General features: G+C 34.5%; 1 protein-coding gene across 8 annotated transcripts in view; it reads left to right on the forward strand.

The window, feature by feature from the left end:
* USP33 (ubiquitin specific peptidase 33) overlaps nucleotides 1-12,648 on the forward strand; it is a 44,447-nt gene that overhangs the window by 10,147 nt on the left and 21,652 nt on the right. For 6 of the 8 annotated variants that reach the window (XM_081491818.1, XM_081491820.1, XM_081491822.1 and 3 more), the window contains exons 2-10: nucleotides 2,195-2,326; nucleotides 2,532-2,585; nucleotides 3,008-3,070; nucleotides 4,217-4,369; nucleotides 6,833-6,935; nucleotides 7,669-7,738; nucleotides 8,729-8,842; nucleotides 10,206-10,284; nucleotides 11,843-12,260. In XM_081491818.1, the coding sequence (XP_081347944.1) occupies nucleotides 2,246-2,326; nucleotides 2,532-2,585; nucleotides 3,008-3,070; nucleotides 4,217-4,369; nucleotides 6,833-6,935; nucleotides 7,669-7,738; nucleotides 8,729-8,842; nucleotides 10,206-10,284; nucleotides 11,843-12,260 (1,135 nt within the window). In that variant the 5' untranslated portion in view covers nucleotides 2,195-2,245. Of the gene's footprint in view, nucleotides 1-2,194; nucleotides 2,327-2,531; nucleotides 2,586-3,007; nucleotides 3,071-4,216; nucleotides 4,370-5,711; nucleotides 5,865-6,832; nucleotides 6,936-7,668; nucleotides 7,739-8,728; nucleotides 8,843-10,205; nucleotides 10,285-11,842; nucleotides 12,261-12,648 lie in introns of all 8 variants that reach the window. The other 2 variants (XM_081491824.1, XM_081491825.1) reach the window with 1 other exon arrangement.

Genomic DNA, 12,648 nt, shown 5'->3' on the forward strand with positions numbered 1-12,648 from the left:
CAGGGACGGCGGAGCCTGGTGGGCTGCCGTCTATGGGGTCGCACAGAGTCGGACACGACTGAAGCGACTTAGCAGCAGCAGTAGCAATATTCCTTTGTGTGTATGTACCACAACTTCTTTATCCATTCATCTGTTGATGGACATCTAGGTTGCTTCCATGTTCTACTGTAAATATGGCAGGCAGATTCTTTACAACAGAGCCACCCGAGAAGCCTATTACTCACCTTGTGTATATGTGTGTTAGTTGCTTAGTTGTGTCCGACTCTTTGCAACCCCATGGACTTTAGTGCGCCAGGCTTTTCTGTCCATGGGATTCTCCAGGCAAGAATACTGGAGTAGGTTTCCAGTTCCTTCTCTAATTACTCACCTTGGCCTCCCTGAATTTCCAGCTTTGTCTCTTCAGCTCAGAAAGATCACCAAAGTCTGTTTGGGTTTTCTTCTGCTTGTACTGTAGACTAGAAATTCTCTCCAGGCAGTAAATTGGGGCAGTCACCTTGAGTTTTTATCTTCTTATGGATGGATCAATGTCCTGCAATGCCTGTTGTCCAGTGTGTGTCTGAAAAACCATTATTTTATGTATTTTTAAAATAGATTTCTTATTTAAAAGAGGGTAAATCTGGTGCTTGTTACTGCATTACGGTTGGAAATGGGAGTAATTGGATAAGAGGGAAAAGATATTCACCCTCACAAGGAAGTGAGAGGTCGGTGGGAAACCCTCCCCCATACATAAATTAAAAATGGAAAATATTAGCAATTATTTTAATTTAGTTTTGGAGCTTTTTGGCTGTACCATATAGCAGGTGAGATCTTAGTTCCCCAACCAGGGATCCAGAACCATGCTGCCTGCCTTAGGAGCTTGGAGTTCTATCCACTTGACTGCCAGGCAAGTCCCAGCAATTATTTCATGCTGTGAAAGCAAGGAGCATGGCTTATTTGATATTATGTAGTAATGTGATATTTAGAAATCATGACTTAATCAGCATTAACTTCAAAGTGATTCCTGTTGTATTTTGTAGGTTGTAGTGTAATATTGGGCTTATTAAAATGATTTGGTTTGATAGAGCCTTTTTAATATATTTAGTAATGCATTAATATTTAAGCACATTTGTGTTTAAAAATAAATGTACACAATTATAAATGTGCTGATATTAACACATTAGTAAACATATTAAACAAAAAGATTCTATCAAGTCAAATTTATAACTGTTTAAGGGCTTCCCTGGTAGCTCAGATGATCTGCCTGCAACACGGGAGATGTGGGTTTGATCCCTGCATCAGAAAGATCCCCTGGATAAGGGAAAGGCTACCCACTCCAGTATTCTGGCCTGGAGAATTCCATGGGCCATGTAGTCCACTGGGTCGCAAAGAGTCAGACACAACTGAGCAGCTTTCACTTTCGCTTTCAAGCTCTAAGTCTGGTCAAAGTCTCAACCTGGGATAGCTTTGTTGCCTAGAGAATATAATTTTACACTGTGTAGTGACCTTGGTGATTGAAGCTCAGGGTGGTAGTGAGGGTGTTCTGGCAACTAGTGGGTAGAAGAAATAATGTTAAGTTATCTTGGCAATGTACAGAACTACAGAGAATTATCTGGCCTAAAGTGTGAGTGGTGCAGGGTGGAGAAACTCTGATAGAAAGTAACTATCCAGGTATATTGCTAGAGTACCAGACAATTTTATTATCAGTGGGGGCTGTTGCTAGTGTGAAAATGAAGGTTACCATCTGAATTCTTTTTCTTTTCAATTCCAATTCTAACCTAAGGGTTAATCTTTTTAAAAGAAAAATAGGGAATGTAAATACTTAAATTAAATAACCTGATGTTTTTTCCCTTTAATCTACCTCAAAAAATGAACTTGGAGAAGGGGGAAAAACTGTAAAAGTAGTGGAGAAACAAACTTACATTGACTCATAGGTGTCAATTTTAATAAAATAATTATTTATTAGTAGAGAAACTTCCAGTGTTGAAATTGAGTTGTGAAAATAACCTCAGTGTATTTGAAAATGTACAGTTTTGTAGGGCACTACAAAATTCAGTTGTGAAATTCAATTGTGAGAATAGGTTCAGTGTATTTGAAAATGTATACTTTTGTAGGGCAAACCTATAAACATGTATACTTCTTATTTTACCTTTTATTTTAATAATTTTTCATATATTAGCACTTTTAAAATTAACTTTTCTGGTCAATTTTTCTGTAGGTGTTACCTCATTTGGAAAGCCTTGAGAAACAGGAAAACATTTCTAACAAAATGTCATCTTTTCGAAGTCATTGTCCACATTTGGATTCAGTTGGTGAAATAACTAAAGAAGATTTAATACAAAAATCTTACGTAAGATAGAGGGCTTTTTTTCCCTTCCTTTAAAAAACCATATTCATTTTTCTCTCAAACAAACACATGGGTTTCTGTTTTTTAATAAATTACTACAATATCTTGTGTTCATAAATCCAAATTTTTATGTGTGATATTAGTGAATGTATGTGTTTGGCTGTGTTAATGGAATGGTGATGTTATCTCTGCGATCTTCTTCTCACAGGGTTCTTGTCAGGATTGTAAAGTCAGAGGACCAAACCTTTGGGCATGCCTGGAGGTATGTGTGTGTTTCTTCTCAAAAGTTTGATATTATAAAAATTTATATCTGAATAAGGTGGACTAGAAGATTTTTTTGACAGAGGATTTCATAAATGAACATACTTTAAAAAGATTGTTATTGATAATAAAAATTAAACTTTAAACTTTGGGTATTAACTTAATGCTTTTTGCAGAGTTTAGTAAATCACTAAAATATTTTACACTTACTTTTTATTAGAGATGACGTATCTTTTAGCTTAAAAGTATTCTGATTATATTTTTTTGTGCCTGGTACCTTTTGGTTAAAATAACTAACTTTGGAAGTCATTTAATCTTAAAGTTAAAATGTAATCAGAACTTCATTGTAAATGTAATTGTAATGCTTATTATTATAAATTTACATGTTATAAAATGCCTTATTTTTCTTTTTATATATTATAGAATAGGTGTTCATATGTTGGCTGTGGTGAATCACAAGTGGATCATAGCACCATACATTCTCAGGTATGTATATAGAAAAATTTCATGCCAGACATTTTTTAAATATAGCCTGAGGAAAAAGGAAAACAAATACAACATTTTTAAGTCAAGTTGTCATTCAAAATTTTGTCCTTTTTCTCTTTTTTTAAATAAACAATGAGTTAAATCTTAGCTTGTAAAAAGGTGGGGATGGGAATTGCTGGAAAGGTCAATATTAGAATGAGGTGGTAATTAAAAGAGCAGTGATTTAAGAAATGTACCTCCAGGTGTATGGAGGTGATCACTGGAAATATTAGGAGGATATGGAAGTTGAAGGTCAAGACTAGAAGTCTAGGCTTATGACAGGGCCTGACTGACTTCAGGGCTCAAGTCATATTACCTTTTGCTCTACATCCTCCTTAGTGGAATCTCCTTTCTACATCCCCTTGGTGGTTTGGTGCTCGTGTGTAATTCTGGCATGCTTCTTTTGCAGATTAGATAGAGCTCCCATTCCAAACTATACATTTCTTGAGAATGAACCGTCTTTTTCATTTATATTTATCTCTACAGCATCAACTGTTCTTGACAGGGTTCCTCAGAGTTACTTAAGACTCTCAGGCATCTTCATACATAGTTAATTTACTTCTCTTTGGTGCATCTAGAATGGTGGTGCTATGTGCCATTCTTGGGAAAATTGAGAAAATGGTTACTCAGATCATTTTCTGTAGGGCATTATTGTCTTACAGAACTCCAGTTGAGAAAAGCGAGAATTTCACATATCCAAGATCATCTATTCACTATTGCTTGAGCTCTTTTGTGCTTTAATTCATGTCATTTGTATTCTTTTGCCATTCTGATGTCCTCGAACACTTACTGAGCCATTGTCAATTTTGTTGTATTACTTGCTAACTACAAAGCAGACTCTCATCTCTTTGTTTATCTTTATAATGAATAGTGGTGAAAATAATAGAATAACTTTTGTAGTAGACTTGGATATTGTTACTATTCGCTATGCTTTAGCAGTAGCAGTTTATCTAAATAATGTTTATTTGGCGCTCTGGTTTAAATCTTCTCTTTTGAATATATTGTTATTCATTAAAGGCCAGCAATTTATCTTCTATGATCTTTTGAAAGGCTTTCAACTATAACTAATTTTGATTCCTCTTCTCTCTCTCTCATGAAATTATACAGGAGACAAAGCATTATCTAACTGTGAACCTTACCACCCTTCGAGTATGGTGTTACGCTTGCAGCAAAGAAGTATTTTTGGATAGGAAATTAGGAACTCAGCCTTCATTACCTCATGTAAAACCACTTCACCAAATACAAGAAAATGGCGTACAGGTAATAATTTAAATCCATGGAATTAAAATATTAAATACTTTCAGAAAATAATTTCAGAATTTGTCGTGTAGCTGAAATTTTAAAGAACCCTACCTCACCTTTACTTTACCAGGTTTCCATAATGTGCCTTTTTTCCTCAAATGAGACCCAGAATCTGGCCTTTTTTCTTTTGTAGAATGATAGATTAGGGTAAAATTGAATCTCACATGTGTCTAAAGATGGAAAAGCACCTTATAGGTTTTAAAAACTTAAGCAACTGGCTCTAGGAGAGGTGATGGGCCTTCTTTAATAGGCCCTAATTCAACCACCTTTTCCTCATTTCTCTCCCTGCTTCACTCCCATGTCTATTATTGTGAACATTTTACTAATTTATTGAAAACCAGATAGAATATATTAAAACTTAACATCAATCTTTGACTATAAAATATGTGTGAACTTGCAAAGATTGCTCACTTAATTTTGAGAATTTTCAAGTTCTATAAAAATAGGAAAGTGAGGGACTTCCATGGCAGCCTGGTGATTAAGACTCCATGCTTCCACTGCTGGGGGCATGGATTCGATTCCTGGTTGGGGAACCAAGATTCCACATGCCTTGCAGCACCCCAGAGAAGAAAATAGGAGAGGGAAATGGAAAAATAAGAGTAGTTGGTGTCTACTTATTCTAATCATCATTTGATCTGTTTTAATTAACACATCAGTGAGGTTTTTTTCCTTGTGGGTTATAGAAATTACAGTGTATTTCTAGAATTGTGTTCTTTGATGCCAGTTCTTAAGATTTTTTCTGTTGTATCTTTGTATTACATTCTGATGGTAGAAATTTGTGATAATAAATTTGTTTGCCTCACATATAATATAACTTAAAGTGACTAGATTTTAGACAAGGTATACTCGTTGCATTTCTAGTTTCACAGTTGAATGACTCTAGTTCATAAATCATCATTACTGTTTCTCCCCTGATACCTATTTATGATTCAGAAATACGTTTTTTGGTTTTGTTAATGCCATGGTAGTTTGAAAAGAAGTTTGTGTGAACCCTCTTATACTATTAACAAAAATGTGATAATTGAAAGTTTAATCACATGAGGAACTGATAACAATTTATATTAATCAAAGAATAAGTATAAATAGTTCACAAAGAAGAAATACAAATAAAAACACATCAAGAAAATAATCATCACTAACTAAAGAAAAATGTTGGAACAGCTATCTGCCTTTTCTACCTGATAGATTTACAGTTGCAACTCTCTTTTTTTAAAGAAGTGACTTTTTAATATATATATAACTTGTTTATTCATTTATTATTTTATTTTTGGTTGCACTGGGTCTTCATTGCTATGAGAAGCCCAAGCACCACAACGAAGAGTAGCCCCCGCTCACCACAACTAGAGAAAGCCTGCGCACAGCAACGAAGACCCAGTGCAACCTCTTAATGAATGCTGAATCTGGTTGAATAAGAATACTGATACTTTTCTGATAGCTTGTAAATAACTTTCTGGTGAGTTATTTTTATACACATAAAAGACATGAATTTAATTTCATACAACTTCCCAGTGATCTTGTTGTTAAAGAAATTGGTCAGAAGAAAAAGTTATTAGTACAGATTTCTTTAGTGATACAAAATTTATAGACTATTTGAACCCAATTCATCAGAGCATTAATTCCAAGTTAACAATATTGGAAATCAGTCAAATGTCATTAAGATTTTTCAAACAGTATTCTAGGAGGTAAGATTTTGAACGATTTTTTTTCTAAAAACTGTTCTACTTCTCTGTATTTCAATACAACAAAGTGAGAATATGGGCCTTCCCAAATGTCTATTATCTACAAATACCAGGAAGGTAAAGTAAATGTATAAAGTGGGTGGGTGTGAGTGCATATGCATGCCATGTGGAAGAGGAATACGCTGTAAAGTTTGAGAACCAGAGCATGTGCTGAGTTGCATTCTGCTCTTCAGTTTCAGCCTCCCACTGATTTTTGCTGACTGGGTACAATGTACTTTGAGTTTCTTCTATTAGAAGAGAACTTGTAAAATTAGATTTTTTTTAAAAAAATTTTTAATTGGAGGATAATTGCTTTACAATATTATGTTGGTTTCTGTCATGCAGCAGCAAAATTTGATTTTTTATGTGAGCTCTCCCAATTTTTAAAATGTTAGCTCAAAAGTTTTGCTTCTGTTTAGGTTTTTGGCCTTAAAAATTTTTTTTTTTAATTTAAATAGTGTGGACTGGCATTTGACCAGCACGTCACCAGTTGCAACCTCTTGAGTTAATCCAATTCTCAGGAATTAATTTTGGAATTTTAGAAAATATTTAAAACTATTTCATATGCATAAAAGGATGCAAAATAACTTTAGTAACAAGTATCAGGAGAGATTGTAGAAGTCTACAGATCAGTTGAGTAAAAAATTTTCTAAAAATTTAACCTAAGGATTTGTTTAAGCCTGCTATCTTTTCTGTTATCAAGGATTTTAAAATACCCAGTAACACAACATTAAAAACTCCTCTGGTTGCTGTATTTGATGATTTGGATATAGAAGTAGAAGAAGAAGATGAACTTAAGGCAAGAGGTAAAATAATTCTCCTATATAACACACTCCTTTGTATGGCATTGCCCATCTCTTTAGGGAACTGTATTGTGAAAATTTAAAAATCTAGAGGTGATAAGAAGAAAATTTTAAAAATAAATTCTAGGAACCAAGCTATTTGTTAAAGCTTTTTTAAAAAAAATCACCAGTTTGTATAATTAATCAAGGTGCATTTTAAGTTCTAACTTTTTTTATTTACTGCATTATGCATCATTTGAAAATACCAAGGAAATATCCTTTTGTTTTTAATGATACATGAATGAAAGTAATGCTAGTTGGCAATATTTGATTGTAAGAAATCAATTAAGTAATTGTATTATTTAAAAGCTGAAATTTTACCTAGGAAAATTATTATTTGTGAAAAAAGCAAATTGACAGTATTGATACTTGGTTTCTCTGGCGTCACTTTACTAAAGCCCACAGTATAAACTATCTGTATAGATAGTTTTGTACAAACTTTTCTGTTTTATAATTCATATAAGGGAATCTTAGCCCATTAAGAGTATATCTAAATAATTTTCTGAAAATTATCACTTTGGTGTAAGTCTGACCCCTCTTTGAGTTATTCAAATTGTTGCTATTTGTATTTCTATAATGTATTTCCTTACCATAGCTTAGGAACCATAATAATTACCTAGTTATATACTTAGTGAACACTCATAAAGCTGAGTCATTGGATTACTTAATGATGACATAACATTATTTTTCTTAATAGGTCTTACAGGTTTGAAAAATATTGGGAATACTTGTTATATGAATGCAGCTTTGCAGGCTCTTTCTAACTGGTAAGTAGAGAAATTAATTTTGTTAGTATAGTTGTTTAAAGTTATTCTTGGAGCAGAAAACCATGATGCTATAGTATGCTTAGAGAAAAAAGAGAAGTGAGAGAGGGAAAAGAAATATACTTTAATAGTAATATTGAAAAGTTAATAATTATGTTCAGTCTCCCTAGCCAACAGGATCCCAGTAATCCCTTGCTGTACCTCTTCCTCACCCCTCTCAACACATGAAATGCCTTCACTTAAATTATCTGGATTAACTAAAACCTAAATGTACAAATATTCCTGAAAAAGTTTTCCTCTTTCTTGTTAATTAACTCCTAAGGTAGAGTAAGCAAGAAACTGAGTTGGGACATAATCCACTGTCCCAATAGGGTTACTACTCTGTGCCTGTGGTTTCCTAAGAATGCTGGTCCTGGCTTAGCCCCTAGGGAGTTGTTGTCTTTGAGGAAGTTGTTTGTTTTTACATCTAGAAAAGGAGGAGCTTGAACTAATTCCTCTAATCACTTTTCGTTCAGAGATCCTAGGAAAATATTTTATGTTTTTCTGTAGGTGGAAAGTCTCTAATAAAGCAGTTAGGTTTTTTTTTTTCCCTCAATCTTAGTCCTGTGAAGCAGGTAGATGCAGTATGAAATGTTCTGTAGATGATCACCCAGGGAAGAGAGGGAAAGTCGTAGGATCAAGTTCTGAGGAACCCTGATATTTAGACACCTGATAAGAGCAGAAAAAAAATAATAAAGAGGGGAAAGAGTTGCCAGAGAGGTAAAGAACAAAAGTAGAAAAGTGATCTGACAGCATTGAGGACTCTAATGTTGTGGGTCAAATCTGCTTTGATGTGCTCAGCAAAATAATGAGGAAATGAATGTGAAGCTGTAAAAGAGAGCAAAGAAATAATAGATACAGTGCTTTATTTGTCATAGTTCATTGAATGACTAGAAGTCAGTCAATATTAAGCTTTGACTTTATTCTAAAATTTCCTTTTTTTTTTTAAACTAGCCCGCCTTTGACACAGTTTTTTCTTGATTGTGGAGGACTGGCTCGAACAGATAAGAAGCCAGCTATTTGTAAAAGTTATCTCAAACTGATGACAGAGCTCTGGCATAAAAGCAGGTATGTACTTACTATGTTTATTTTATTTATTATATTTTAAACTGAATATTGTAAGTATTTGTAAGTGCATTTATAGAGATGTGAAAAGTAGAAGAGAGACAGATTGAGGCATTCAATTTTGGCCACATTACAATTGACAATGAACATCCAAATGAAGTATCTGGACTGGAGATAAAATGTTGAATTGCTGCAGTGCCTGTTACTGACACTTCTGAATTTTGTAGACATTCTCACAATGCTAAAATCAGACCATAGAGACATATCTGAATGTTTATTTTTCTGCTTATATTTATTTGCTCTAAGTGTAGCATTAGAAGAGTAATTGTTTGCTATAATGTTTTTTGTATTAGAACTCTTAGTCGTTTATCCCTATTGGGTATTGCTGCTAAGTCACTTCAGTCGTGTCCGACTCTGTGCGACCCCACAGACGGCAGCCCACCAGGCTCCCCTGTCCCTGGGATTCTCCAGGCAAGAACACTGGAGTGGGTTGCCATTTCCTTCTCCAATGCATGAAAGTGAAAAGTGAAAGAAAGTGAAGTCGCTCAGTCGTGTCCGACCCTTAGTGAACCCATGGACTGCAGCCTATCAGGCTCCTCTGTCCATAGGATTTTCCAGGCAAGAGTGCTGGAGTGGGTTGCCATTTCCTTCTCCGCCTATTGGGTATTACGTGGCTCTAATGTTTCCAAGTTCCTTACTCTATAGCTAGAACTTGCCCTTAACTGCTATGTTTAAGTTTCTTTGCTCTGAAACTATAAACTTCTTATTCTTGGAAGTTTACTAAACTTCAGAAGTGTCATAGTACAGGATTCTAGATGATTAAATCTCTTATGGTTTACTTTTCATTTTTGTTTTCAAGGGTATTTGATAACTGGTTTAAAATTTTTATTTAGGTAGTGTACTAGGTATCCTTATCTTAATTTTGCCAGGAATTTTAAGTAATTAAAATATTAAGTAACTAGTATTTTTTGAAAAATCGTATGGTAGAGCATAGTCATTTCTTTAGGGAAGAGAGGAATAAATTATAGCTTAAGTATAAAAAATAAGCTATTTTCATGAACTTTTGAAGCTTAATACTGAGCCACTTTGAGTGATTTTTTGAAACACACTTTTCAGTGTGACTGTTTGAATTTTTGATTTCTCATTTCTAAAATAAAAATTAAGTCCTTCCCTGGTAGTCCATTGGTTAGGACACTTAGTTTCCAGTGCAGGGTTGGAGTCCCTGGTCAGAAAACTAAGATCCCACATGCTACAAGGCATAGTTAAAAATAAATAAACAAAATAATTGCTGGATACTTAAAAAAAACAAAAACAAAAAAAACCCTAAAAATCACAAATTTCTTCCTAAAAATGTTTTCTTCCTCAGGCCAGGATCAGTTGTGCCTACTACTCTGTTCCAAGGAATTAAAACTGTAAATCCAACATTTCGGGGGTATTCTCAGCAGGTAGGTCTTTATTGCTTAGAAATTTTAAATGTGGGGGTGTGTAAATATGCCAGTATTTTCTAGTGCTTTTAGCTTTGAAAAGTTTCGCATCCAGAGATCAATTTTTACTTATATTTTCTGTATTTTATAATTAAATATTTTTTAATACTGTCATTTATTTCACATTACAATATGATCCAAATTTAATTTTTCACATACAGCTAATAAATGTAGCAAACAACAGATTTAAGAATTTTCTTAATCTGTTTTTAAAAGTTTCTTCTTCATTAATTTTTGTGCTTACGTTAATATATAATAGGTCTGTTTCTGGACTTTCTAATCTACTTCACTGACCTGTAATTTTTTTAATTGACACTAGTGGCGGTTCAATTATTGTTGCTTTATGTAATATTTTTTCATGTTAATACCTAATCCTCACATATGTTTCCTTTTTTCAGAAAAATACCTGTTCCCTATTAACTTTTTCTTGTACAAATTCCTATATCGTAGGGACTTCCCTGGTGGCGAGGGCTGAGACTGTGCTCCCAATGCAGGGGGCCCAGATTTGATCTCTGGTCAGGGAACTAGGTCCTACATGCTGCAGCAGAGTTTGCATGTTACAACTAAAAAAAATCTCACATTAAAAAAATTTTTTTTAAATCTGACATAAGATCCCAAGTGCCTCAGCTAAGACCCAGTGAAAGAAAAAAGTGAAAGTCTCTCAGTCGTGTCTGACTCTGCGACCCCATGGACTAAACAGTCCATGAAATTCTCCGGGCCAGAATACTGGAGTGGGTAGCTGTTCCCTTCTCCAGGGGATCTTCCCAACCTAGCAATCGAACCTAGGTCTCCCTCATTACAGGCAGATTCTTTACCAGCTGAGCCACAGGGAAGCCCAAGAATACTGGAGTGGGTAGCCTATCCCTTCTCCAGCGAATCCTCCCAATCCAGGAATCAAACCAGGGTCTCCCGCATTGCAGGCGGATTCAGACCTGGTACACCCAAATAATTAATACATAAATTTGTTTTAAAAAATTCCTGGATCACAGACACTGATTTGGTAGATGTAACTTGGGGGCTATGAATTTGTATTTTTGATAAACATTCTAGATTGATCGAGGATTTTGAGATATAGTACAAAATTAGATAAGGCTTTAACTTTAAGCCAAACATATTTGAATTTGATATCTCTCTGAATTCTTATTGTCTGATGAGCAAATCCATGTTTTCTTTACACCTTACTCCTCAAGTTTTTTTTCAATAACAGCAGTACTAAAGCTGACTTTCAGATCATCTTCAGCTTTTTGATGTTCTTTTTTTTTTTTTTAGTTTTTATTGAAATACATCTTCAGTTTTTCATTACTTTTGTTTTCTAACTTTTTTTTGTTTTTCTAACTTTTTAGAACTTAGAACATCCTATCCCTCCAGTGCCCTATGTTCTGTGAAGTTGTATGTCTACAGTGTAATGCTACACATGTAGAAATCAATTGCTAACCACATTTTGTGTATTTTCTCTCAAATTTCTGCATACACATATTTTTAATGAAATGGTACTATCTCTGTTGCTTATATGTAATAGGATGCTCAAGAATTCCTTCGATGTTTAATGGATCTGCTTCATGAAGAATTGAAAGAACAAGTGATGGAAGTAGAAGAGGATCCTCAAACTATAATGACTGAAGAGACCATGGAGGAAGACAAGAGCCAATCAGATGTAGATTTTCAGTCCTGTGACTCTTGTAGCAGCAGTGATAAAGCTGAAAATGAAAATGGCTCTAGAAGCTTTCCTGAAGATAATAATGAGACAACAATGTTAATTCAGGATGATGAGAACAATTCAGAAATGTCAAAAGATTGGCAAAAAGAGAAGATGTGCAATAAGATTAATAAAGTAAATTCTGAAGGAGAGTTAGATAAAGATAGAGACTCTGTATCTGAAACAGCTGATTTGAACAACCAGGAAACTGTCAAAGTGCAAATACACAGCAGAGCTTCAGGTGACAGTTTTTATAATTTGCAAATGATAGTGTTTCATTTGTGGACAAAGGGTGCAAGATATGTGTTCAAGATTATATTTGTAATTTTACTGTTTTCTGAAATAACTTAATATTTTGTGTGCAGTTTGTGACATTATAGTTCAGCCATACTAATTTAAAGAAGTAGGGAGGGAGTTTCCCTGGCAGCCCAATGGTTAAGACTGTGTGCTTCCACTACAGGGAGTATAGGTTCTATCCCTGTTCAGGGATCTGAGATCCCACATGCCGTGTGGTACAGCCAAAAAAAAAAAAGGGAATTAAATAGGTGTTACATTTGCGCTTTCTAACTAGTAGCTGCTGCTGCTGCTAAGTCACTTCGGTCGTGTCCGACTCTGTGTGACCCCATAGA

Source organism: Giraffa tippelskirchi, chromosome 5 (assembly GCF_054371585.1).
Source record: "Giraffa tippelskirchi isolate mGirTip1 chromosome 5, T2T-mGirTip1v1.2.pri, whole genome shotgun sequence".
NCBI classification, from domain to species: Eukaryota; Metazoa; Chordata; class Mammalia; order Artiodactyla; family Giraffidae; genus Giraffa; species Giraffa tippelskirchi.